This window comes from Cervus elaphus, chromosome 13 (genome assembly GCF_910594005.1).
Source record: "Cervus elaphus chromosome 13, mCerEla1.1, whole genome shotgun sequence".
Classification (NCBI taxonomy): Eukaryota; Metazoa; Chordata; class Mammalia; order Artiodactyla; family Cervidae; genus Cervus; species Cervus elaphus.
In genome coordinates this window covers 25962018-25989942 of record NC_057827.1, presented here as the reverse complement: position 1 = coordinate 25989942, position 27925 = coordinate 25962018, and the positions used below count along the sequence as shown (strand labels likewise).

The 27925-nt window shown below is 48.0% G+C and overlaps 1 protein-coding gene across 4 annotated transcripts in view; it reads right to left on the bottom strand.

Moving 5' to 3' along the window:
• Positions 1-26816, bottom strand: part of SLC28A1 (solute carrier family 28 member 1) — an 86195-nt gene extending 59379 nt beyond the window's left edge. For 2 of the 4 annotated variants that reach the window (XR_006344495.1, XM_043922422.1), the window contains exons 1-6: positions 18667-21041; positions 17709-17820; positions 16230-16318; positions 13605-13699; positions 8262-8445; positions 64-205 (exon numbers count right to left, since the gene is read on the bottom strand). Coding sequence is in view for 3 of the 4 variants with exons in the window: in XM_043922422.1 (XP_043778357.1) it covers positions 64-205; positions 8262-8445; positions 13605-13699; positions 16230-16318; positions 17709-17804 (606 nt within the window). In the remaining variant the exon portion in view is untranslated. Of the gene's footprint in view, positions 1-63; positions 206-8261; positions 8446-13604; positions 13700-16229; positions 16319-17708; positions 17821-18666; positions 21042-26397 lie in introns of those variants that run through there. The other 2 variants (XM_043922420.1, XM_043922421.1) reach the window with 2 other exon arrangements.
• Between the last annotated feature and the right edge of the window lie 1109 nt (positions 26817-27925).

Sequence of the window (27925 nt, the reverse complement as noted above, 5' to 3'; positions counted from 1 at the left end):
GGACCTGACGCTGGAGAGAGAAGGGACTGAATCCCCCTCTTGGCCTCACAGCTAAGGACTCACTGCGCGGTGATGCTTTGAGAAGGCAAAGAGGAGGCCAACGAACACGCAGATTCCGCCAAAGGACACCAGCTGCTCAGGCCGCTGAGAGGTGTCCAGGGCCAGCCACAAGACCAGGCCCAGGAAAGCAGCAAGGGCTAGACCCCTGCAGGGGAGGGGCAGAGAGTCATTACTGTCAGTATCTCCCCACGCCCACACAACAGCACCCAGGGCCCCAGGGAAGGGTACTCAGGGCTGGTGGGAGGAGAAGGGGGAGAGTGCTGCGTGGCCTCTGACAGACCACCTCGCCTCTCTGAGTCTAGTTTCCTCTTCAGGTAAATGAAGCCAAAGACCCTTCCCACCCCCAATTCTCAAGATTGCTGAGAGAACTAAATCAGAGGATGTGGGTACTCAGCTTAGCATGGTGCCAAGCACACGGCAGGAATTTTCATAGCTGCAGTGATGCTCAGCTCAGCCAGCCTCTGGCCTTGCCAGGGTAAGGTGGGCTCTGTGTGGGCTGGAATTCAGCGCCACGGGCCATGGGCTCAGCTCCCCTAAAGCCCGGAAGTGGTGGTGTCAATCAGGGACACAGAGCTGAGCACCTGAGACCAACAACCGAAAGTGACTTTTACAGCCATGTCTCCTTCCCTGGGGCTGGGATCTGCTTGTCCAGGAGTGTGTCTGTCTTCCTGTATTAGTAGCTCAGTCATGTCCAACTCTTTGCAATCCTATGAACTATAGCCCACCAGGCTCCTCTGTCCATGGGATTCTCCAGGCAAGAATATTGGACTGGGTACCTATTCCCTTCTCCAGGGAATCTTCCCGACTCAGTGATAGAACCTGGGTCTCCCACATTACAAGTGGATTCCTTACCGTCTGAGCTAGCAGGGAAGCCCTGAATGTCCAGGAGGCAGCCTAACAATTTAAGAGCCCAGGTTCAGGGTCTAACCCTGACCCCCTCTTCAACTCCCTGGCTACTACTAGCCACAGCTGAAGTTCACTGAGCTCCTACTATGTGCCAGGAACCATGCTGAGTGCTGAGGGACCTATAGTAATTGTCCTCATCCTAGAGATGTAAAAATTAATTTGCCCGTGGCCACCTGTCTAGAAAGCAGCAAAGCTGAGATTCAACCCAGGCACTCTAGCAGCAAGTCTGTTCTCTTAACTAGTTCTATGTATAGTCACCAGCTGGTAAGAGAAGGACCCAGGAGCTAAACTCAGGCAAGTTAACCCCAGAGTTCACTGTTTATTTCTGGTGTGTTTTCCAAACTCCTATTATGCCAGTTCCATTGGCGTAATTTCTGCCTTGTCTCTGAGACACCTGTATGCCTCTTTACTTACTGTTATCCTTGAGGTTAACTGCATGTTTGGAGGTTTATTTTGGGGGGGAGAGGGTTTTTTCTTTTATTCTTGCAGCTGTAGGTTTTAATTGTATTTTTCTAATTTTTTAAATTGTATTTTTCTAATTTTTAAACTTTTTTTAAATAAAGTTTTTATTTTATATAGGAATATAGCTGGTTAACAATGTTATGATAGTTTCAGGTGCATAGCAGAGTGACTCAGCAATATATATGTATATATATGTGTGTATATATATATATATATATATATACACATATACATGCATCCATTCTCCCCCAAACTCTCCTCCCACCCAGGCTGACACATAACATTGAGCAGAATTCTCTGTGCTATACAGCTGTTCTTTGTTGGTTACCCATTTTAAATATAGCAATGTGTATATGTCCATCCCAAACTCCCTAACTATCTTTCCCCCTGGCAATCATAAGTTCATTCTCTAAGTCTGAAGGTCACAAAGATTTTTCTGCTGTTTTCTTATAGTAGTTATACAGTTTCAGGCTTTACATTTAGGTTTATCATCTATTTTCAGTTAATTTTTTAATATAATGTGAGGCATGGATCAAATTCACTTGTTTCTCTCCTCCTTCCTCTTCCTCCTCCTTCTCTGCTTTCTTCTACCTATGGATATCCCATTGTTCTGGCAGAATTTGTTAGGCTGATTATTATTTCTTCACTGAATTGCCTTAGCACTCTTGTCAAAAAAATCAACTGGTTTTATATATGTAGGTCTATTTCTGTACTCTGTTCTGTTCATTGATCTATTTGTCTGTCTTGATGGCAACAACACATTGTCTTAATTACTGTATCTTTATAATAAGTGGAAAATTCTGAAAGAGATGGGAATACCAGACCACCTGATCTGCCTCTTGAGAAACCTGTATGCAGGTCAGGAAGCAACAGTTAGAACTGCACAGGGAACAACAGACTGGTTCCAAATAGGGAAAGGAGTACGTCAAGGCTGTATATTGTCACCCTGCTTATTTAACTTATATGCAGAGTCCATCATGAGAAACGCTGGGCTGGAAGAAGCACAAGCTGGAATCAAGATTACTGGGAGAAATATCAATAACCTCAGATATGCAGATGACACCACCCTTATGGCAGAAAGTGAAGAGGAACTAGAAAGCCTCTTGATGAAAGTGAAAGAGGAGAGTGAAAAAGTTGGCTTAAAGCTTAACATTCAGAAAACTAAGATCATGGCATCTGGTCCCATCACTTCATGGCAGATAGATGGGGAGACAGTGGAAACAGTGTCAGACTTTATTTTGGGGGCTCCAAAATCACTGCAGATGGTGACTGCAGCCATGAAATGAAAAGACGCTTACTCCTTGGAAGGAAAGTTATGACCAACCTAGATAGCATATTAAAAAGCAGAGACATTACTTTGCCAACAAAGGTCCGTCTGGTCAAGGCTATGATTTTTCCAGTGGTCATGTATGGATGTGAGAGTTGGACTGTGAAGAAAGCTGAGTGCCGAAAAATTTATGCTTTTGAACTGTGGTGTTGGAGAAGACTCTTGAGAGTCCCTTGGACCGCAAGGAGATCCAACCAGTCCATCCTAAAGGAGATCAGTCCTGGGTATTCATTGGAAGGACTGATGCTGAAGCTGAAACTCCAGTACTTTTGGCCACCTCATGCGAAGAGTTGACTCATTGGAAAAGATCCTGATGCTGGGAGGGATTGGGGGCAGGAGGAGAAGGGGACGACAGAAGATGAGATGGTTGGATGGCATCACCAACTCGATGGGCATGGGTTTGAGTAAACTCCGGGAGTTGGTGATGGACAGGGAGGCCTGGCGTGCTGCGATTCATGGGGTCGCAAAGAGTCGGACACAACTGAGTGACTGAACTGAACTGATAATAAGTCTTAAGGACGGTCAGTGAAATGCATCAGTGTTGTTCATCTTTTTCAAAATTGTCTAGGCTATTCTAGGCTCTTGGGATTTGCATATGAATTCTAAAATCATCTTATTATTTCTATCCCAAAAGTCTGCTAGAATTTTGATTGAGATACTATTAGAATCTATAGATTAACTTGAGGAGAATTGATATATTAATAATATTGATTCACTCAATCCATGAACTTGATATGTTGCTCCATTTATTTAAGTCTTTTTATTATATATTTCTCTCAGCAATGTTTCCTAGTTCTCCATGTAGAGGTTTGGAGGTCTTTTGTCAGATTTATCCTTAAGTATTTCATATGTTTTACGCTATTCTAAATGACATGATTTTAATTTATGATTGTTTGTAGTTAGTATATGGAAATACTATTGTATTTTGCATGTTAAGCTTGTACCCTTCAACCTTGCTAAACTCACTTAGTGGTTATACTATCTTTTTGTAGATACCATAGAATTTTCAAGCTTCCCAGGTGGTGCTAGTGGTAAAGAACCTGCCTGCCAATACCAGAAAAGAGATGAGGGTTTGATCCCTGGATCTCAAAGATCCCCTGGAGGAGGGCATGGCAACCCACTCCAGGATTCTTGTCTAGAAAATCCCATGGACAGAGGAGCCTGGTGGGCTACAGTCCATGGGCTCGCAAAGAGTGAGACAGGACTGAAGTGACAGCACGCAAGCACACGGGATTTTCTTTGTAGACAATCCTGTCTGTGGAAAAGGACTGCTTTACTTCCTTTCTAATCTCCATGCCTTTTATGTCTTTTTCTTACCCAATTGCACAAGCTAGAACCTCCAGTACAATGCTGAAAAAAATTAGTGAGAATAGGGGTTTCCCTGGTGGTCCAGTGGCTAAGGCTTCATGCTACCATTGCAGGGGCCCAGGGTTCAATCCCTGGTTGGGGAACTAAATCTCACAAGCTGCAACTAAAGATTCAATGTGCCGAAACTAAGACCCAGCACAGCCAAATTAAAAAAAAAAGGTCGTGAGAGCAAACATTCCTGTATTGTTCTTGATCTCAGTGGATCAGCGCTGTCTTTCACAATTAAGAATGAGGTTAACCATAGATTTTTGGAAGGTGGTCTTTATTAGATTGAGGAAGTTCCCTCATATTCCTAGTTGGCTCAGAATTTTTTTTCAGAAATGGATATTGAATTTTGTCAAATGCTTTCTCTCATCTACAGGCATCATCATATTGTTTTTCTTCTTATAGTCTGTTAATATGATGACATTGATTGATTTTTTTAATGTAAACCCAACTTTGGAGTCCTGGGATAAACCCTTCTTGTTAATGACATATTACCCCTTTGTGTATTATTGTATTTGGTTTTCTAAAATTTTTAAAATAATTTTTACATCTTTGTTCATGAGGGTTTTTGGTCTGTACCTTTAATGTGAGTATTGGTATGGGAAAGGGTTAGATCTACCATCTTGCTATTTGTTTTCTATTTGTCCCATCTTTGTTCTTTGTTTCTCTTTTCTATTGCTCTACCTTCTTTCAGATTGTTTAAAAATTATTCTTTATGTCTTTTTTTTACTTGTTAGCTATAATTCTTTGTTGTTATTTTAGTGATAGCTTTAGCATTTATAGTATACATCTTTACCACAATCTACTTTGAAGTGATATTATATCACTTAAAATGCAGTATAAAAATCTTATAGCAGTCTAATTTCATTTCTTTTCTCCTAGCCTTTGTGCCACAGTTGTTTACTTCTACATATAATATAAACTCCACCACACATTGTTCTATACTTGCTTTATAAGTTGATTTTAGAGAGATTTAAATAATAAGAAAAATAAGTCATTATATCCACCTACATAGTTACCCTTCCAACACTCTTGATTCCCTCATCTAGATCTAACTTCTCATCTGGCATCATTTTCCTTCAGTTTGAAGACTGGCCTTTAATATTTCTTATAGTGCATCTCTGGTTTTTAATGTCTGATTCTTTCAGCTTTTGTATATCTGCAAAAGTCCTATTTCTCCCTTCTTGAAGGATATTTCACTGGTGAAGAATTCTAGATTGACACACTTCTGTTTTCATTTCTGTTTTTTACAGTTTCACTGTTTTCTCATTTGTATTGTTTTTGAGAAGAAATCTAACATCATCCATATCTTGTTCCTCTGAATATAATGTCTTTTTTCTCTAGCTGTTTTTAAGATTTTTCTCTTTATTGATGTTTTTAAGCAATTTGATTATGATGTGCTTTGGTGTGGTTTTCTTCGTGTTTCTTGTGCTGCAGGTTTGTAGAATTCCTTGATGCTTGGGTTTATAATTTTCATCAAATTTGGAATTTCTTATCCATTGTACCACCAGGGAAGTCCAGGTATATGTTTCAATTTCTCTCAGATATAACCTAGAAGTAGAATTGCTGGTTATGGCAACTCTATAGATAACATTTTGAGGAACTGACTAATTGTTTTCTGTTGCAGTTATATCATATCATATTTCTATCAGGAGTATATGAGGGTTTCCAATTTTTCCACATCTTTGCCATCACTTGCTATAATCTGTCTTATTTCATTATAGCCATCCTAATAGATGGGAAATGGTATCTTGTGATTGGTGGGGGTTTTTTGGCTATGCTGTACGGCTTGTAGGATCTTAGTTCCCTGACCAGAGATTGAGCCCATGGCCATTACAAGAAAAGCATCAAATTCTAACCACCAGGGAACTCCCTTATCTGCATGTATCTTTTTTTTTTTAAGGAAACTTGATAACAATACCTCAAGTGGAAAACCAGTATCAGTGATTTGTCATAAACAGAAGATGACTATAAAAATAAATCCTCTTAAAAAAAAAAAAAAAAAAAATCCTCTTCTAAATCTATTTAATAAACAGAAGGCAAATATAAAAACAAGTCTATTTATAAAGAAAATGAATTGTTTATAGGCTGACTTAAAGCATTTTGCTGTGGTATGTAGATCTTACTTTGGGAAACACCCTTGTGCCTTGCACCTGCCTGGCTTAGTCACTGGGTATCTTTGGGCACCAGTTTCTTCATCAACAAAAAGAGTACCATTTTAAGCCATAGATCTTTTAAGCCATAGAAACATTTTTTTCCCCAGCTAAAATATTTTCTGCAAGCTTGTTTATAAAACAGAGTTGCCTGGTGGAAATTGAAATTGGGAGGCAGGGTGTCTGATGTTTCCCTCTCCAATTTCCCTCACCTGCCCTCTAGCCTCCACAGTTTCCAGAGCTCTAAGGAACCCAGTTCAAAAACCAGGGGATCCTGGTGAGACAGAGTGGGACCCTATGGTCTTCTCCTCGACCCCCAGGTCCTTTGCCTGCCTTTTGTCTGTGTAAAACTTTAGTCAAAGAATAAATTTAATCAGAGAAATGAGAAATGCAGAAACAAAGGAAAGCAGTCAAAGGAGACCAAATAACAATAATGTAGAAAAAAAAAAAACAATAATGTAGTCATTAAGCAGAGTCAAGGACCTTTAGTTCCTTCTCAAGGGCCATAGATAATATTCTGAGCCATCACCTGTGAACTGTGAATGTCTTACAGATACTGAAACTACCCCCCACCAGGTGGAAGAAGTAACTACATGATGACAGATTACCCATGACACAAGCTGCCACAGTTCCGAGAACTGGCCTCAAAGAAATGGAAGCAAACCGACCCTGGAACTGAAGATTAACTATACCTAAAACAATGAAGGTGATGTTGGTCAGACCACCAGTGACCAATTTGAAGATGACTGTCCGAGATGACTGTGCTGTTTCTGCATGCAGCCCCCTCCCTTGGCCTATAAAAGCTCTCACTCACTGCTTGTCATGGGGGGGAAGTCGGCCTTTGGACCGATGTCCCTGAACAACTTGTCTTGCCCTCAAGTTGCTGGCATCTGAAATAAAGCAAACTTTCCTTTCCACCAACCTGGCCTGTTTACTGGCTTTGGGGCAGCAAGCAGCCAGACCCCACAGCTTTCGGTAACCCAAGGGCTTCCCCTGGTGGTCCAGTGACTAAAGCTCCTTTCTCCCAATGCAGGGGGCCCAGGTTCAATTCCTGATGAAGGAACTAGATACCACATGTCATAACTAAGACCCGGCACGGCCTAAATAAATAAATAAATATTTAAAACAAAACAAAGAACAAAAGGATCTCAAACTGTTGCTCAGGAAAGTGGCTGGCTACATGAAAATCCCTTGTAGCTAACTAAAAATATTAACTAATGGGAAAAGAATTTGAAAAAGAATAGATACATGTTGAAATGGTAAAGAATTTGCCTGCAATATAGGAAACCTGGGTTCGATCCCTAGGTTGGGAAGATCCCCTGGAGAAGGAAATGGCAACCCACTCCAGTATTCTTGCCTGGAGAATTCCATGGACAGAGGAGCCTGGCGGGCTACAGTCCATGGAGTTGCCAAGAGTCAGACACCACTGAGTGACTACCACTTTCACTTTCACTTATGTAAAACTGAATCACTTTGCTGTACACTCGAAACTATCACAACATTGTTAATCAACTATACTCCAATATAATATAAAAAGTTGAAAAAAATATATTGACTCCTGGACCCCAATTCAGATTGCTGAATCAGACTACAGGGGTGGTCCCCAGCAGCTGGACGTCTCACTCAGGCTCTGGGTGTTCTGATCATTGCACTGATATGGCCCTCCCAGCTTGAATGGGCTGGGATCTCTGAATTTAGGAAACTGTTTATTCCTGTCCTCAGGTGTGAAAGCCACCTACTGTAACTGGAGCAGAGAATCAGATGGGAAGTGGCAAAATACCACAAAGATGCCACAAAGCTGCCTCTGAAGCTACCCAGCAAGACCTGCCCAGGGCTCCCAAGAGGCAAGCAAGGGAGTGGGCTCCCCATGACCCAGGAGCTTCAGGTGGGACAAGGACCAAAGTCCTCCTCACCCAGCCCTGGCCGTGGCACAGGAGCTGACTCAGAGGCCCTCTGCCCATGTGCCTGCCCACTCCCATACCCCCTGGGGACTCACTTACCTCTTAAACCAGAGTTTCAGGCAGGGATGCCCTAGAGGTTTGACACACCTCAGCAGTTTTGGCCCCAGCAGCCGCTTGAGCAGGCTGTGGGCCAGGAAGACGAGGACCACACAGGTGAGGACGAACAGTGCCAGGGCCCTCTGGAAATTCAGGATGCAGGCGGCCAGCAGGAAGGCAGTATATGCTGGGAGTAGGTGGAGGATGAAACAGAGAAGGGATTATGGATAACGACAGTGGCCTCTTTGGGACCCTGCTGCCCTACCCGCAGCTCCACCTACTCCAGCCAGAGCTCTCAGAACCTTAGTTTCTTCATCTGGTAACGAGCACAGTTGTCTCGGCTTAGAATGTGTGTGAAAGGGCTTTGCAGACTCTAAAGTGCTGACCAAATGTGAGGGAGGTGTTTAAGGAGGACAGCATGAGGCTTCCCAGGTGGCTCTGTGGTAAAGAATTCACCTGCCAGTGCAGGAGACGCAGGAGACTTGGGTTTGATCCCTGCGTCAGGAAGATCCCCTGGAATAGGAAATGGCAACCCACTCCAGTATTCTTGCTGGGATAATCACATGGACAGAGGAGCCTGGCGGGTTAGAGTCTGTAGGGTCATAAAGAGTTGGACATGAGTGAGTGATAGCGCGAGCACGTGAATACACACACACACACACACACACACACACACACAAGACAGCATGAATCTCTGAGCATCAATGGAATGCTTGCCATATTCTAGAGCCTTGGTAGGTTCTGAGGAGGACAGAGACAGATAAGTCAGCTACTCCAGAAAAGCATTGACTTCTGTGTGCCAGGATCCCGTTCTGAATATTAATCAATGATCATTTTTCTTCCTGGAATTTCCTTCTCCCCCTTTGCTCTTCTCCCCATTTGAGCAGCTAGGCCCATCTGTGCTCTGCTTCAAGAAAGGAATATGATAGTGGAGAGCAGAGGAGAAATATCTCCCCCTGGCTTACGAATTTCAAGAGCCAGGACCCTTGAGGGGAAAGAGGTGGGATGGAATTGGGAGATGGGGGTTGACACATATGCAGTGCTGATAACGTGTATATAATAGACCACCGGAGGGAACACACTGCACAGCACAGGGAACTCTACTCGACGCACTGGTGACCTGGACGGAGGGAAATCCAGAAGGGAGGGAATGTGGGTACCTGAATGGGTGACTCATTTTGCAGTAGAAGCACAACAGGGCTTCCCCAGTGGCTCGGCAGTAAGTAATCTGCTTGCAATGCGGGAGCTGTAGGAGATGTGGGTTTGATCCCTGGGTCAAAGGACATGGCAACGCACTCCAGTATTCTTGCCTGGAGAATCCCATGGACAGAGGAGCCTGGCAGGCTACAGTCCGTAGCGTCACGAAGAGTCGGACACAACTGAAGCGACATAGCGCTCATGCACAAGAAGCATAGCAACACTGTGAAGCAGCTACATTGTAATCAAAATTAATTAATAAAAATAAAATAAAGACCTAGTGATTAAAAAAAAAAGAATCAGGGCCCTTGAAGAACGGAAAAGACTTATAGCCTTTCCAGCAGATAAAAAGTTTTGAGGGTCATCCCTACATACTCTGAAGCCAGCCTAGTTAGAGGATGCCGCTGGGTCCCAGAGAAAAGGGCTCTGAGCCTGGGGAGGTGGCAATGGCCTGGGTGTGTTTGTGGCGCTTCAAGTAAAAGAGCCCTGCCCCAGGGAGGCAGCAACATTTCACAGAGAGGAATGCCACGGGGGTGTGGATGAGAAGAGCCAGAGGAGGTTTCTGAGGTTGTGCACACCTCAGCAGGCATGAAGCAGGCACAGAAGTGATCTCTATGAGAGGCTCAGAGAGGAAGGCCCACTTCCTGGGAGGGTCTCCATGGCTACCTGCAGCGGCAGAGAACGGAGGACCAGTTGGGGAAATGGACAGGCTAGCAGATACTTGAAAATTGATAGTGTATAAGCACCCCCAGATGGCCCAGTGGTAAAAAATCTGCCTGCCAGTGCAGGAGATGCAGGAGACATGGGTTCGATCCCTGGGTCAGGAAGATCCCCTGGAGGAGGAAATGGCAACCCACTCCAGTATTCTTGCCTGGGAAATCCCATGGACAGAGGAGCTCAGCAGGCTGCAGTCCATGGAGTTGCAAAGAGTTAGACACGACTGAGCAACTCAGCACACACTCAAGTACCCACTGGGGACTCCTGTGGAAAGGGATAAAGGAGGTTTCAACTGATAGATAATTCAGTTCCTCCCCTCACTTGGAACAAGGAAATTGAAATAGAAAATAAGTTGAGTTATGGAAAATGAAGTTACCTTTCTCTCACACAGAAAGATGGGGACACCTGTATGGGTGTCAGTCAGAAACACACAGGTGAGGCTCTGCAGGGCAGGGCAGGGATGCAGGCGCAGGGCTGTGGGAGGTCAGAGGAGGGGGAGCTGGCTGGAGAGAGGCGCCAATCTCGGCACTGTATAGCACCGCCAGGATTACTCCTCAAAACCAAACCCTGGGTCAGTACTGTGTGATCCCCCTCCAGAGATGAGAAGCAAACTGATTCACGCAGGGAGGAAATCGGGCTAGGATATCAATCCAGGTCTGTCTGCGGCCAGCAGGGACTGGCACAGCATGTAGGAGATGGGGCTGTGTAGACAGATCCTCCAGGCAGGACAGGGCAGAAAAGCATCTTAAGAAGTATTTTCATCCTTCTAAGATCCCTGTAATCTCTGGTGACAGAACTTTGTTCCTTTGAGGTGCCCCTACACACTCTTAGCCCATGTGGTCCAGCAGAGCCTGACCCTCTTCATGGGAGGAGGACCCAGGGAGGAGCACATGGCCCGAGGTATGCCCATCACAGACCTCCAGAAATACAAGCAAGAGGCGCACTCTTCTGAGACCGGGGACACTGAGGCCCTCCATGTCAGTCAGCCGCCAATATTATCTTGGCATCTGTGGAGAAAGCCTGCCTAAGGTGAGGAGGCCACTGCTCGGAATCAAAGCAAGTGCTGAGAACATGAGCTTGTACCATGCCTGCTTCAGAAAGTCCATGATAAGCCTTATCATAGAAGACACGATACAATAAAGACAGCAGAGACCTGGAGGAAATAAAAATCACCCAAACATGGAGAAAGGAAGGGAGCTCCTGACAGCCAAGACGGAAGGGGAAGTAGGAAGGGGAGGGCCATTTCCACAACCTGCTGGATGGAATTCAACCATTTCTTTCAAAGAAACAAATCTGGGTCTGAGTGAAGGAGGACACAAGGGGAACCAGAAGGCCCTGCTCAGCTTCTGCCACAGGAAGCCTTCACAGCATCCGACATCCATCAGAGGAAGCTGCCAGGGCCACGAACCAGCCCCATCTCAGCAGGGGACCCCACTTTGACTTAATCACAAAGACTGGGGCCACCGCTGACATGTCTCCCCGTCCTCTCCCCTGTGTAGCCCCCACGAAGGTCTGGGCAACCACACCACCTCCCCCTTTTATTTTCCACCTTCTACGCCAAGGCAAGCCTGCAGCTGTGAAGACATGCCCGTGCCTGGGCCCCGGAACTCTGCTTCCCTGTGCCCAGGGAACCTTGCTCCACTGGTCACCTCTGCCACCCCGCTTCTGCCCTTCTTTCCCCAAACTCCCTGCCTCAGTTCAGAAAGCCAGTCAGAGTGTCTCCCTTCATAAACACACCCTCTTCCTGGAAACCGCCACACCCTTCTATTAATATTTCTGTCCAGGACTTCCCTGGTGGCACAGTGGATAAGAATCCACCTGCCAATGATCTGGGAATATTCCACATGCCGCGGAGCAACGAATCCCATGCACCGAAACTACAGAACCTTCGCTCTAGGGCCGTTGAGCCACAACTAACAAGCCCCTGGGCCACAACTACTGAAGCCCACACGCCTCAAGCCTGTGCTTCACAAGAGAAGCCACCGCAGTGAGAAGCTCCCGCACAGCAATGAAGAGTAGCCCCCACTTACCGCAACTAGAGAGAGCCTGTGCGCAGTAACGAAAACCTATCACAGCCAAAAATGAATACATAAATAAATGCGTATTCGCACCCAATTCTCCTAAAAAAGTTTCTCAGAAGAGGAGTGTAGACACAGCTTACTGTCTACACTGCCTCTCCTCCTGTTCTCCAATCCAGCTGTTGCACCTCTGCCCTAAGTCACCATGATCTCCTTGTCCCTAAAGTCCACAGGCACCGCTCCATCCTTGTCCTGCTGGTCTCCTCACTGCAGAGATGCTGGCCATCTTTCCCTCCCTCTTGCAACCCTTTGCTCCTCGTCTCGTGCTTGCTGCCCCACCTACACCCCTTCTCAGGCTGTCTCAGGGCCCCTCGTCTTCTCTACCTCCTTCTGTGTGACCGGTCTCCACGTTTCCAAACATGAGCCACCTCTCAATTCATTCTCCAAGCACCCCTGGGAAGCTTCTTCTCCTCCTGGAGGGCCTGGCAGCAGTTCCTTCCACATTGTCCAAAACAACTTGCCATCCCCCTCCCGGCCGAGACCCCCTCCTCCAACTGTGGTCCCTGGCTCTAGTGAGCAGCATCTCCCACCCTGCAGAACCCACCCACCAAGCAGAACTCCTCCAGGGCCCCCTTCGGTTATCAGCACAGTGATCAGCTCCCAGGTCTGACTGGTGTGGCTTCCTGAGGATTTCTCAGATCCACCCCCTCCATCCTCTCCACCCCTTCATCTTCTCCCACGTGTATAGTGGCTCTCAATTGTCTCCTTTTCCCGTCTTTCCTGCCTGCCTCCTCTGGGTTTCCACAATGTGAATCCAAGCTTGCCACTTCCCTGTTTAAATCCTTTGATGGCTCTCTCTGGCCTTGGGAGTAAAATCCAAGTCTCTCCAACCCCCCTTCCCAATACCTGGCCTCCTCCTCTGGCACTCCTGGTCTAGAGCTTTACCCTCCAGCCACTCGACTCTTTATCGGCTGCCTGCCCACATGCTGCAGGTTTTACCTCTACCTCCTCACTCCTTTTCCTTCCCCTTTTACCTGGCTAATTGCTGTTCACCCTGAGAGACCAGAATGTTACCTCCTCCTGGAAGACCCCCAACCACCCCCACAATCCTTCCCTGGTGCTCCCAGATGGCCTTGTGAATTATGTGGAAATATATGTTCCCCTCTCCCTTACTGAATCAGAGAATTACCTTGAGAATAAGATCTAGTCTGGCCTAATTCATATATCCCAGCTTCTGGAACAAGAGCTGGCCCTGAGTCAGTGCTCAAAACCCTTGTTGAGTTGTTGGGTAAGTGAATGACCCTGCCCTGAGACATGGATAGCCGGGTTGGAGGTGGCTGAAACCTGGGTGGTGGGGGCAGGGGGCTAGGCAGGAGTGACTATCTCCCGGGAAGGGGCTGGGCCCAGAGCTCACCGGTACAGAGCAGGCCTATGCAGATCCAGCGGAGCAGCTGTGCGTGCTCCCTGCAGAAGTGTCTCACTCTCAGGGCTGGTTGCAGCCTCCTTCTCCTGGGGAGAAGACCAGCAGGGTCTAAGAGAGGCTCCCCCACCAGACTCCCACATCTGTGGGGATCCTCAACACTTCCAGGCAGAAGCCACTCAGCTTCATCCCCAGTAAAATGGCAACCCTGGCCTTGACATCCCGGGGGGCCAAAGGTCAACCCTATACCAGAGGAAACTGAAGAATGCCTTGACTGCAGCCATGAAATTGAAAGACGCTTGCTCCTTGGAGGAAAAGCTGTGACAAACCTAGATAGTGCATTAAAAAGCAGAGACATCACTTTGCTGACAAAGGTCCATATAGCCAAAGCTATGATTTTTCCAGTAGTCATGTATGGATGTGACAGTTGGACCATAATGGAAGTTGAGCACTGAAGAATTGATGCTTTCAAATTGTGGTGCTAGAAAAGACTCTTGAAAGTCACTTAGACTGCAAGGAGATCAAACCACTCAATCCTAAAGGAAATCAATCCTGAGTGTTCATTGGAAGGACTGATGCTGAAGCTGAAGCCCATTACTTTGGCCACCTGAGGCGAAGAGTGACTCATTGGAAAAGACCCTGATGCTGGGGAAGATTGAAGGCAGGAGGAGAAGGGGACAACAGAGGATGAGATGGTTGGATGGCATCATCGACTCAATGGACTTGAGTTTGAGCAAGCTCCGGGAGATGGTGAAGGACAGGGAAGCCTGGTGTGTTGCGGTCCATGGGGTCACAAACAGTCGGACGTGACTCAGCCCTTCACTGTTTCCGGCCTCTGTCTGTCCGAACCAGCTGTTCCTCAGCCTGGAGCAGCACCACTAATTACCACAGTGATGCTCCAGGGCTTGGGAAAGAATGAACTGAGACAATAAGGAAGAACATCACCCACATAAAGAAATGCACCAACCACGATGGCTGCCTCCCCTTGCCTGTCCCATTTCCACCTGTCTGAGGAGCAAGGAGGAGCCTTCCGAGGCACTCAGCTCGGTACTTATTATACCTGTGGAACCTTATCCTCTGAGTAACAGCTCCTCCCAGAAAGAGGGAGGTATCAACAGCCCACCAGCAGCCATTTGGCACCCCCACTGCCTTCTGAATCTGGAGCAAATGCCAGTTCTTGTCTGGTCACTTGGTCACTTGACTGTCCCCAGAGGAAAGACTGAATAGGTCCCTGGGGACCTGAATAGCCTCTGAGGTCCCCCAGCCTGAGCATATAGGAGATGGTCACTCACACTCATTCAGTCACCACTTTTTAAAGGAAACTCTCCTCTCTCTGTCCCCACCTCCCACTGCTGTTCAGTTGCCCAGTCGTGTTCGGCTTTTTGCAGCCCCGTGGACTGCAGCACACCAGGCTTCCCTGTCCTTCACTATCTCCCCACCTCCTAAGTGAGACATTTTTCTTCAGTCTCACCCCAAGGCAGGCAGACAGACTTTGCCCCGTTCCATGCTTGAAAACTGCAGGACTCTATGGGGCTCCTGGGCTCAGAAACCTTCCAGCATCCATGAACTTCCTTGAGTCCCAAAGGGCAGGTTCAAGCCGTTGCTAATCAGGGAAGGGAGTGGAGGCAGAGACAAGGGAGGAGCAGCCAAGAAACAATAATGCAGCCTTGGGTTAGGTCCTGGTTCAGCCTCAAGGAACACAGGTAACAGTATTTTTGAGCTTTTTACCGAACTAAAACCCAACAAATGGAAAATGTCAGCATTCTTCATTCCAGAAAAGACCACCTGAGGCCAGATTAAAAAAACCAGATAAACTCATCAAGAGATCACCTGAGACTGGATTAAAGGCGTGCAGGCCCCGCACACACCCTAATCTTGTCAGCGCCCCACCCTGGAGCCGTTGCTATAAAACTCCTCACCAAATCCACCTGGGTGGGGACACACAGGTTTGAGGGCATGAACCCGCTGTATCCCCCCTTGGCTGGCAAAGCAACCAAGCTACTCTTTTCTGCTTCACTCAGAACTCTGTCTCTGAGGTTCGATTTGGGACCAGTGCACAGAGGCCGTGTTTGTGGCTTCACATTCTCATCAGCTCAGGGTCTGGCCAGTGAGGACCTCGCAGTAGGCCTGGGTGTCAGCAGGCCGAGCCCTAGGCTCCATTCGCTGCCAGTGTGACCTGGGCCCATTTCTCTCCCTCCCTGGGCTTCAGCCTCCCCATGTGAAACAAGGGGCCTGGGCCAGTCTAGGGGGTTTCAAACTAAGCCTCAGGATTCCCTGAGGAGCCCTAGAAACCGGATGGGGTAGAAGGCAGCTGGTGAGCTGAGAGGGGGCCAGGTTGGTTCAGGGCCCCCATCCAGCTTCAACCAAAGCAGCCCCCCAGTATAAATTGAGGTTCCCAATGGGAACCTGGTTCAAAGCAGGTTGGGAAACTCTGGCCTGGCTCACCACTGAGGCAGAGGCCAACAGAACTCACTTGTTTCTAAAACAAATTTACTCCTTCCTTCAACAAAGGTTCAGGGAGCCCCCTCCCCATCAGGGGGCCAGATTCCCCACCTCTGCTCCCCACGGGGGCCTCCTTCCCAAGCCAACCAGCCCATGTCCCTCCCGGAGACCACCTACCATCCCGAGGAGGGCTCTGGGCCAGCCTTGCTCCAGCTGTCCCCAACTTCCGAAGGGCTTGCGTTGCTGCCAGGGTCTCGGCCTTCCTCCTAAAGCCACCAGAGAAGGAGCAGATTGTGCCTCCCACCTCAAGGGAGAACTGTGGCTGGGGGCCTGGAGTGCGGAGAGACCCAGGCTGCCACCAGTGTGCCCAAGGGCACCTCAGGAGTGTGCTGGGGTGGGGCAGGGAACAACCAGAGGGAACTTAATTCCAGAGTGTGCCCTGAGTACCTACTGTGTACTGTGTTCCGTGCTAGACTCATTCTGCCCTCCGGGAGCTTGTGGTCTGTGTTGGAGGGCGGGGAATGGGGGGCGGGGGGTTGGTGTTGTGAGAAGAAGCCAATTCTGACCCTACGACGGAACTGTTTCTTTGACTTGCTTTTTGTTGTTTTTTTTATTATAACTGTACATACGATGGCCTGCCTCAGGGGACTCTGCCCCTATGCTTGACTGTTAAACTAAAGTGCCTTTGTTCAGGACCCTGTTCACCTGTAGACGGCAGGAAGGAAGAAATTAACACATCCCCTGCCTAAGGCTTGCCATTCTAGGAAATGTTTGCAAGATTAAAGGCTTTTTTCTTGGCTCCCTCACCTCCCCACATCTCTGATCTATAAAAGAACCTGGCATCCAGACCCTGATAAGATGGTTATTTTGAGGCGCTAGCCCACCATCTTCTCAGCTCCCTGAATAAAGTCTTTCCCTTGCCTCAACCCTTTGTCTGTCGGATTCATTGGCCTGTGTGCAGCGAGCAGAGTGAACTTGGACTTGGTAACAGAAGGTAGGCTCAGACGATAAAGAATTTCCCTACAATGCAAGAGACCAGGGTTCGATCCCTGGGTTCGGAAGATCCCCTGGAGAATGGAATGGCTACCTGCTCCACTATTCTTGCCTGGCGAATTCTATGGACAGAAGAACCTAGCTGGCTATGGCCCATGGGGTCACAGAGTCAGACAAAACTGAGTGATTATTACTTTCACTTTCAACAGGAGGTTGGGAAGGAAGAGGGTGTCACGCTAGGCTCCAAAGTACTAGGTGGTGGGCCTCAACCTGGCCATTCCAGAGCCAGGACAAGATTGCTGGCTCCTCAGAGGCGGGGGCTTCCCCAGAGATTCCCCAGCGCCCTCTTTGTGAGGCTTCTCCTTACGTTTTAGATCACAGCTCAAATGTCACTTCCTGGTGGAGCCATTCCCTGACCTTTTCAACAAGGACAGGCGGTACTGGCTCGCAGTGGGTGTACACAGATGTTTCCAAGGGATGGAGACTGCTCTGTGCAGGGGGTGGGGAGGGGAGGTCAAAACCCTGGGGGGGTTTGGGAGGGGCGGTTCCCAAGTGTTCACCAAAGAGGTGAGGAGGAGATAGGGGTGGGAGGAAGATGGTGAACAAAGGACCCTCCCACCAGGTGGGGGTGGGGGGCAAACCAGCATGGGGGAGGGGACAGACCAGACTTTCCAACAGCTCAGCCCCCTTGTTGTCCAAACCGTTGGCCACTGAGGCGAGAGAGATGGACTCTCTTCCTCTTGGTGTGTCGTCCTCCATGAGCCAGACCTTGCAGCTGAAAGACAAAGTCAGGGCCCAGAGCTGAAAGGAGGCCAGGCAAGACCTGGCACAGTCTCTCCCATCCCAGAGCTCAACCCTCGTTATGTCAGGGTCCCCAGGGACAGAGGAAGGGCCGCTTCCTGCTCTCCTGAACCTGTGAGGGGCAACTCCTTGTAAGTGTGGGAAGTCAGGCAGAAACTGGGCAAGTTCCACCCACTTCACAGAGAAGGAAAGGGAGGAATTCTATATAGCATGTGTATGTGTCTGATATAGACGCATTTTTCTGAAAACATGCCCTAGCTTTCATCACTCCCTACAACAGTTCAAAACCATTGCTATCAGGTGATATTTTCATTGCTATTATGTGATATTTTCATTGTATCATGTGCTCCCATCTCTGAAAGACAGAAATATCCTGAAGACATCATTCTAGTCCCTGAATCCAACTGTATCTGAAATCAGTACTCCCTCCTAGACTTTTCAATTACAAGAGCCAATATAATTGGTTTTTTTTTTTTCTTTCTTTCTTTCTTTTTTCTTGGGGGTGCTGAAGTTCAGTTTGTAGGCCTAAACTCATCTATAAATAAGAGCCCTAACTAACACCCTATGTCTCTCCACTCCTGCCCCCTCTCTTTTTCTCCCTTTTGGGTAGTACCCTACCCTGTCCAAATGCCAGCCTGACTAATCTCACATACCCGGGGGCAAGCACAGAGGGCCACACACAGGTGCACACAGGACCCCCAGGGACATGTAGGGAAGTAAACACACAGGCAGAGCCTGGGAAAGCCCAGCCACCCACGCACACACGCAAACACAGACACACAGCTGCATGGAGGGGGGACAAGCTCCGCTCCCTACTCACATATTTGTGGTCAACACGTCCCTCTGGGGGACAGACGCAAGTGCGTGTTTCCACGGGGATGGGCTGGATCCAACCTGCTTGGGCTTTGGCCGGCCTTCTCATTTCACTGGAAATCCCTGGGCAGAGTCCAGAGTTGAAGGAGGCTGGGCCTCCCACCTGGCTCTGTCCAGCACCAACTCCAGAGCCCTGGGCCACGGCCGGGGCAGGGACTCTAGCCTCTGTCAGGGAAAAGAGGAAATGGGGCAAGTGGGCCCCATTCTGGACCTGGCCCTTGGAACTCCTGCCTAATGACTAAATCTGCCTTCCTCATCTATGATGCCCTCCTCTCCACTCTTCTCCCAAACAGGCCCACCTCTTCCAAGAAGCCCCCCTTTATTACTATCACTCTCCCATGTCCCCTCCTGGGGCCTCCTTTTCCACCTGTCATCAGGGCTTTTCAGTTTTCTAGATCATGTATTTTATCTTTCATTCTGTAATTTTCCCAGTCTCCCTTTTCTCACTACATCAGTAAATTATAACAGCAACCTATTTTCCTGAGCTTGAAGATAAGAAAAGCAGTGTAGTACCACAAACAGTAAAAGTGTTTCAGGTCTAAGAGGTCTTGAAAACAAAACAAAATCACACAGTTTGCCTCTTTGTTTCACTGCTTTTTAACTGACACCTAAGCAACGGCATGCAAAGTCAATGGACAACCCCTTTAATGTTTTAATCCTGGAACTAAATATTAAACTTATCTGACAGGACTGACAACACCTCTTTAATAATTAACCAGACACACTCGTGACAGAATCCTTTGTGATGCATAAACACTTCCTGGTAACACAGAGAGGGAATTACCAGCACAGGCTGGTTGTTTTGGAAATCTGAGGACCAGGATGGGTGAAGGGCGGGGGTACCTCTTCTCTTAACAACCTTTTTTGGCCACTTTGATTACCAAAGTTACACATGCATCATTGAACATTTAAACATTATAGAAACAGACAGAACGCAGAAAGTTAAAAGTCTCTCTAATCTGAGCCTTCCAGAGATGACCACCGCTGAGCTTGTGGAATTTTTCTCCAGATTTTTTCATAAGTGGATACTCTTCTATGTTACTCATTTTACAAAAGAGGCTCGTAGTCTACCAGTTTTTTTTGCAATTTGTTCTTTTGGTTGGAGATCCACACTGCGCCCTGCTCACGCTGTTGGGTGCTCGTGGGCTGCCTTGATCATAAACTAAATGCTTGTGGCACACTTCTGGTTTATCCTGAGCAGAACCCTTGGCACCCTGGGCAGCCTCCACAGGGATGGGCTTGCAGCTGCCCTGTGGGGTGGGTGGAGGGGCTCATCAAGCCCCAGCAAAGGGCAGACTGGACTGTACCTGCTTCTCTGCCTCTGCCCCTTCAAACCTCTCCGTCCCTCCCCTCGCCTCTCCCCTCCCCGCATCCTCCTCCTTCTTCTCCCCTCCCCTCCTTGGTTGGTTTCTCTTCGTGCCCAGAGAGAAGCCAGGAGACCTGACACATCTAGGAGTAACCAAAATTGTTTTGAAACATTCCCTACACTGTGTCCTAGAACCTTGACATCTCTGTGTGGCCTGATCTCTCCAACAAGGACTTAATAGGCTGCGCCTCTTGAAATGGGGCTTCCTTGGACCTCCTGCAATGCAGGAGACCCCAGTTCAATCCCTGGGTCGGGACGATCCCCTGAAGAAGGAACTGGCAACTGGCTCCAATATTTAACAAACTGTGAGCTTAGAGACCAAAGAACTAGATTCAGTCCTGGCTCTGCAAGTTAGCGTGTTTCCTCACTCGCAAAACAGTGGGACTGGGTAAGAGTGCCTTTCTCATAAAAAAATATTGACAGGGATTAAATGAGCTAATACAGGTGAGCTATTTGGCAGACAGGCTGGCACCACTGAGCTGGCAGGTGTCGTCGCCGCCGCAGGTCCCATCTCAGAGCTGTCTGGACAGACTGCTCTCCTCCTCCAGGCCAGGAGATCCTGTGTTGCTGCCTTGCTCCTGCCCTGAAGGAGGGGCAGCCAACAGTGATCCTGGCCCCCCTGAAGCCCGATTCTCTTTCCAGGTAGAACTTGGCTGAGAGGCCTGGGTGGGGCAGCTGGGAGGCTGGGTGGGTTAAGATGAGTCCCCAGGGAAAAAACAAGAGCTGGAGGACCCTTTGGGTCCCAGCTGCACCGATCCAACTGTGTGACCTCCGTGTGTCACTTGACCCTCTGTGGCCTGCTTTCTGAGGAGATGATCTCACTGGGGAGGTAGAGTGAGGCCAGTGACTGAGCAGGGCTGGGGTGCTGCATCCAGGGCAGGGGGGTGCAAGGAATATACATTTCTAGCAGTAAAGAACCCACCTGCCAATGCAGGAGGCATAAGAGATGCCGGTTTGATCCCTGGGACAGGAAGATACCCTGGAGGAGGGCATGGCAACCTACTCCAATATTCTTGCATGGAAAATCCCATGGACAGAGGAGCCTGGTGGGCTACAGTCCAGGGGGTCACAAAGAATTGGACACAATTGAAGTGACTGAGCACACAGGCATGCATATATATGTGTGAATATATATATATATGTATCAGTTTAGTTCAGTTGCTCAGTCGTGTCTGACTCTTTGCAACCCCACAGACTGCGGCAGCCAGGCCTCCCTGTCCATGACCAACTCCTGGAGCTTATTCAAACTCATGTCCGTCTAGTCGGTGATGCCATCCAACCATCTCATCCTCTGTTGCCCCCTTCTCCTCCCGCCTTCAATCTTTCCCAGCATCAGGGTCTTTTCCAATGAGTCAGTTCTTCACATCAGGTGGCCAAACTGTCAGAGCTTCAGCTTCAGTCCTTCCAGTGAATATTCAGGACTGATTTCCTCAGCATTGACTGGTATGATCTCCTTGCAGTCCAAGGGACTCTGAAGAGTCTTCTCCAACACCACGGTTCAAAAGCATCAATTCTTCTGCACTCAGCTTTCTTTATAGTCCAACTCTTTCATCCATACATGACTACTAGAAAAACCATTGTTTTGACTAGACGGACCTTTGTCGGCAAAGTAATAATGTCTCCACTTTTTAATATGCTGTCTAGGTTGGTCATAGCTTTTCTTCCAAGGAGCAAGCATTTTTTAATTTCAAGGCTGCAGTCACCATCTGCAGTGATTTTGAAGCCCCCCAAAATAAAGTCTTTCACTGTTTTCATTATTTCCCCATTTATTTGCCATGAAGTGGTGGGACCGGATGCCATGATCTTAGCTTTCTCAATGTTCAGTTTTAAGCCAACTTTTTCACTCTTCTCTTTCACTTTCTTCAAGAGGCTCTTTCTTCCAACCAAAACAAAACAGAAGCACTTGGAAAGATTTATAATGATGAGGCTGCTCCGTCTCTCCCATCCCTGTCCCCTTCATCAGAGGCAAGCCCTTGCCTGTTTCTGGCTTCAGTTCTCTGGGGCCACTCCTATTTCAGAGGGGTTTTTGGTCAAAGTGGTAGAGAATCCCTTCTCCTTTCCAGGCTCTGATATAACGCAGAGGATATTTTTATAAGCGGTGAGACATTCAGAACTGTATGCAAACATCTTCAGAAGGGCTACAACAACCCCCTTATGTTCTTGTCCCAGTTTTACCTACACTTCTTGGGTCTTCACCGATGAAGTCTATTTCATCACATCGATTCATGTGTCCAAACGGTGGCTAAAAACCAGAGGCTTTTCCTTAGCTAAGTTCATAAGCAGAACCATGTCATTCCTCTTTCCTAAACCTGCTTCTCTCTCTCTCTCTGGGAAGTTAGCAAAAGGGACATTGAATGTGATGTTTCTTTTCTCATTTGGGGCATTGAAAACTGGGGTTCTTATAGTCCTAGTAGGAATATTCTAAATTAGAAAGTATGTATGAATTCCGACGACACAGAGCAAAATACCAAAACTGAAGAAATATCTTAGACATCGATACCCTCTACTTGTAACTCTTATCCACTTTTCCTAGAAGGGGACCCTACTGAGACTGAGGGCAGAGTGCCCTTTCAGCACACCTACAGCAAGTCTGGGTGTTCACAGGGGAAGGAAATGCTCCAAACACCGGAAAGGCCAAAGTTCCTTGCCCTCAACTTACTTGCCACGACTATCCCAGCATCTCCTGACAGAGTCCACCCCTTGACCCCTTCGAGTCATTGGAAACAGATGGGCAGAAACAGCCATTATCCATTATGAGGTGAAAGAATGGGTCTGCGGCCCATCTCTCTCAGCAACAGTAAAGGGCCAGTAAAGTAAGCACACCTTGATCTTTCCATAAGATCTTATAGAAAAGTCCACATGAATTTCTTGGCCAACCCAGTATTTAACTGACTGCTACTTTGTGACGCACGTTTCCCTTGTTGCTGTGGTTTTACACACACACACACACACACGTGTGTGTGTGTATATATAGTGATTTTTAAAAAATTATGTATCTATTTTTGGCTGTGCTGGGTCTTTATTGCTGCATGGGCTTTTCTCTGGTCGTGGAGAGTGCGGGCTACTCTTTGTGGCAGTGCGCCAGTTTCTCGTTGTGGTGTTTCTCTTGTTGTGGAGCACAGGCTCTAGAGAACAGGCTCAGTAGCTGTGGCACATGGGCTTTGTTGCCCCATGGCATGTGGGATCTTCCTGGACCTGGGACTGAACATGTGTCCCCTGCATTAGGAGGCAGATTCTTATCCACTGAACCACCAGGGAAGACCCTGTTGCTGTAGTTGTTTTATCTTCTATCCCTCTTGCCTTTCCATCTCATATTAGCTTTTCATATGCGAGGTTGAGATGTTCCCTTTTTCAGTTTGAACTGGGTTAAAGTGTTCCACCAATGTGGGTGTTAATTCAGGTTATCCTGTTGGACCTGGGGATGCTACCCCTGGTTTTGGTTTTATACCAGAGCTTACATCCTCTTCTGGGAGGCACATCATTTTCTGTCAGCCATGGAGGGAGTGGGGGCATTAGTTTGGACCTCCATAGCCTTGTTGGTCCAGAGCGTGATACCGAGTGACAGTTGATAAGCTGGTTAATCGTACAGGCAAAGATTGTCCCGTGATCATTCCATCTTCTCCCTCTGTCAGGGGAGTACCCTGATGTGGCACCCATGGGGCTTTACAGCAAATCCAGCCATTTGTACGGAAGTTTCCATGAAGAGGACTGTACGCCTCCCGGGAAGATCTCATAAAATCAATCTACCACTGGCCAGCAGTCATGGGGAAGATGCTGACAGATGGGGCATCTCAGCTAACTACAGTTGTTAGGAAGAACAAAAATGGGCATCTCTGAGTGTCACATCCAGACACTGAAACTCTCCAGGTCCTGTATCTTGCTTCCCTCCACCTGGGTGGAATTCCAGTAATAATATCAATCGTGCCACAGACCGCAAGTCACAGCCTCCACTGACTTTCCTCTGACTAGGACTGACTGTTCTTCCTGTGTGGACTTGCCAAGTCTACATCACGACTCACTTTGAAACTCTTTCCATGGCACTGTGCCTTAAAAGCAAGAGTCATTCTCCCAAAGATTTTGTCTAATGCCCTTCAGGTCTGTGGCTACTGGGGTTTGTGGAGAACCCACCCCGGGAGCTGAGCCCTGACCAGCTGTGGGTCAGGAGGCAGTGCTGGCAAAATAGCCAGCAGGGCACGGGACGAGAGTTGGAAAGACGGTTTTCAGGGGTAGGGTAGCGATGTTTTTAGCCACCCCACCCCGAAGGAAGGGGGAAATACCAGGGTCTCCCAGCTTGGAGAAGAACAGCAGATGTGAGTGAGCCCTGAGATGGATCCCGAAATTCCAGATGATGACAACAATGGTACCAGCTGAGGTTGGCCTGTGCCAGATAGTGCTAAGAGCTTTCACTTCACTGTCTCAGTTAACCCTCAAGATAACCCCAAGAGGTACGTACTGGTCACCACTTCCTCCCATCTGTTCTCCATGGAGAGTATGATGGAGGAGCCAGCACCATAAATGGAGCGACTATTGAGAAGCTGAGCAGCCTGGGGTAGAACCACAAGCCACTCTGCCACGTGTCTGTATCAGGGAGATCTGACCTGTTGTTTGAGGCGACCACCCTGTGTTTCTTTTTTGTTTTCACCCTGTGTTTCTCCCTCACCTGCCACTCAATAGGCAGGATGGACTCTGGGCTCACACTTTGACCAAATGACTGTGAGCTGTATTCTCTGATCAGACACCATGAAGTCAGGGATTGTTGCTTGTGGTTCAGTTGCTCGGTCGTGTCCAACTCTTTACAGTGCCATGAACTGTCGCCCGCCAGGCACCTCTGTCCACGGGATTTCCCAGGCAAGAATACTTGAGTGAGTTGCCATTTCCTTTTCCAGGGGATCTTCCCGACCCAGGGATTGAACCCGGGTCTCCTGCTTGGCAAGCATTCTTTACCACTGAGCCACCAGGGAGGCCCGAAGTCAGGGACACTGTGTCTTTAAACAACTTCCTGGAGTATTAGAGAGACCCAGCACACATTCTGCAGGGGCTGCTTTACTGGGCTCTCAGCCACATAACCTCAATCACTTGACACCAACTGCTCCGGGAATATACATTTTTATTCTGTTAGAAAACAAGAGCCCTAATGAAAATTTCTCTGCCAGTGAGAGAGTCTACACCACAAGACACCTGATGTGTGTTAAGCAGATTCCTTAGCCTGAGATGGGGATTCTTGTTCTAGTGATTTACTTGTGTGTCTGTGTGTGGTGGGGGGGGTGGGGTGAAGGGGGTGGGGGCAGAGTACAGGATGCAAAATAAGATAGGGGTAGGAAAGGAGGGTGCGGTCTTGGCTAGAGTCTGATCTTGCTGTGAAACTCTGGGACATCCCTAGGTTAGTCCACCTTGAGGCAGGACCAGGCCCATCAGTCAGGGGCTAAGAACTGGGAAAGGGTTTGGGAGGGGGCGTCACATCCCAGGTTGGGTGGCTTCCATTTGACTCATGGAATGGTAGCAGGAGGTGATTCCCACAGCAAGGGGATCTGAGCAGGGTGTCAGCGGCACCCACTACTGGCTGGTTTTATTGGCACCCCTCACCCCAGGCTACTGTGAGTTAGCTCAACCCATGACCAAGCAGAGTTGTTTCCCCATAGGTGATTAGGGGGTGTCAGAGAGGACCCTGGGTTTGTCTACCACTTGGCTGTAGTGAGAATTCTCAAGGAGGTTTGGTGGACCCAAATTGGTTTAGTGAAACAAAGGTGTTTAATTTGGTCAGAAATGTCAGCTGGTTGAAACTAAAGGGATGTGTCCCATATGGGGTCTGGGTGTACCATTCAAATAATTAAAAAGCCAGCAGCCAGAGCAGCCGACTAGACCTTACCCCGGCCCAGGTATCCGTATAATCATGTCCTGTTGTTACTCTACCATGTAGGCATGTGCTGCAAGTCCCAGGGTGACTGTCTTTCATCTTCATGTGGGATATATCCCTGAGGCTGAGTAGGTGGTAGCTGCTACCTTGTCCTGCCCTTTGGAAATAATAGGAAAGAGCCATCTTTGAACCACACTAGTTCTGAGGTCAGAGGACAGTTCCTCAGGGGTTCCAGGACCTCTTAGTGTCAGTAGGGGTTATTGTTGTTTAGTCACTAAGTCGTGTCCAACTCTTTGAGACCCCATGGACTGTAGCCCACCAGGCTCCTCTGTCCATGGGATTTCCCAGGCAAGAATACTAGGGTGGGTTGCCATTGCCTTCTCCAGGGGATCTTCCCAACCCAGGGATTAAACCTGGGTCTCCTGCATTGGCAGGTGGATTCTTTGCCACTGAGCCACATGGGAAGCCCTCAATAGGGGATGTTTCTTTTAAAAAAAAAAAAAAGACATATCAGACCCAAAATGGAGTCAATTATCCCTAGGACAGCAAACCAAGACTCTGCTATAGCAGAGTCAACCACTCCCAGGAACTCGACCTTTAACCAGTCAATCTGGAATTACCTGGTCAGCACAGTGAGGTCACCTGCATGACAGAGTCCCCTTTCCTCCCAAAGAAAGGCAACCTTGCCTGAAATAATCCTTTCTTTCCTCTGACTTTATTGTCCCAGCTACTTCTTGCCTTTAAAAACCTTCCACTTTGGGGCTTCCCTCAGGGTCTACCGATTAAGAATCTGCCTTGCAGTGCAAAGGAAACCGTTTTGATCCCTGGTCCAGGAAGATCCCATATGCTGTGGGGCAACTAAGCCAGTGCGCCACAACTACTGAACCTGTGCTCTAGAGCCCAGAAGCCACAATTACTGAGCCCCTAGAGTCCGTGCTCTGCAACGAGAAAAACCACTGCAATGAGAAGTCTGTGCACCATAACAAAGAGTAGTCCCTGCTCACTGCAACTAGAGAAAGATCACACAAAGCAATGAAGACTCAGCTTAGCCAAAAATAAATTTAAAGAATGAGATAGCCTCCCTGAGTGTGAATAGCTCATGGGTACTGATAACATCAAGGTACAAAATTGGAACCCAGACTCTGCCCCATGCAACACTGTTGATCTGCCAGTAACCAGAAGCCACTTTCAACATAATCCAAGGGACAAGAGACAGAATCAGATCAGGAAATAGAAGAGTTACTCTCAGAAGAAACTGTATGAGCGAGCTAACGTGCATCCTTAGTTGCTTCAGTTGTATCATATTCTTTGTGACTGTAGCCCACTAGGCTCCTCTGTCCATGGGATTCTCCTGGCAAGAATACTGGAATGGATTGCCATGCCCTCCTCCAGGTAATCTTCCCAATCCAGGGATTGAACCCACGTCTCCTGCTTCTCCTGCATTGCAGGCAGGTGCTATACTACTGAGTCACCAGGAAAGCCCTATGAGCTAGCTAATTAATATACCTTGTCAAAAAATATAGGGGAAATTTATGGAAACTTTAAGGCTGTTTGACCAAGATAGTACAACATAGTTTGTTGATTCAGGTTTTGTTAACTGATGTGTTCTCACTCACCAGAGATGCTGGAGCAGCTCAAACAGCCACAGTTCTTACCATGTGGGGTGGATATGCTGACCCATGCTAAACTGTAACAAAAGACCAAAAAGCCAAGGAAGGCAGGAACTCACAGATTTCAGGAGACAAGAGGGCTTTATTGGGTCCCTGGCAAGCATCCAGCCCAACTACGCTCTCACTGTTCTCTGACAGGACCGGCAAGATGGTCTCACTCTGTCGTGAGAAACTGGCGAGGGAGGCTCTGCTGGCTTCCCTCTCTGGGCCTGGAATGCTGGTTGGAAGAGGTCCTGTGAAAATGAACTCCCTGATCTCAGCAGCAGAGATAGATAAATAGAAGGAACACAGTAGAGGAGTCAGCATAATGGACATG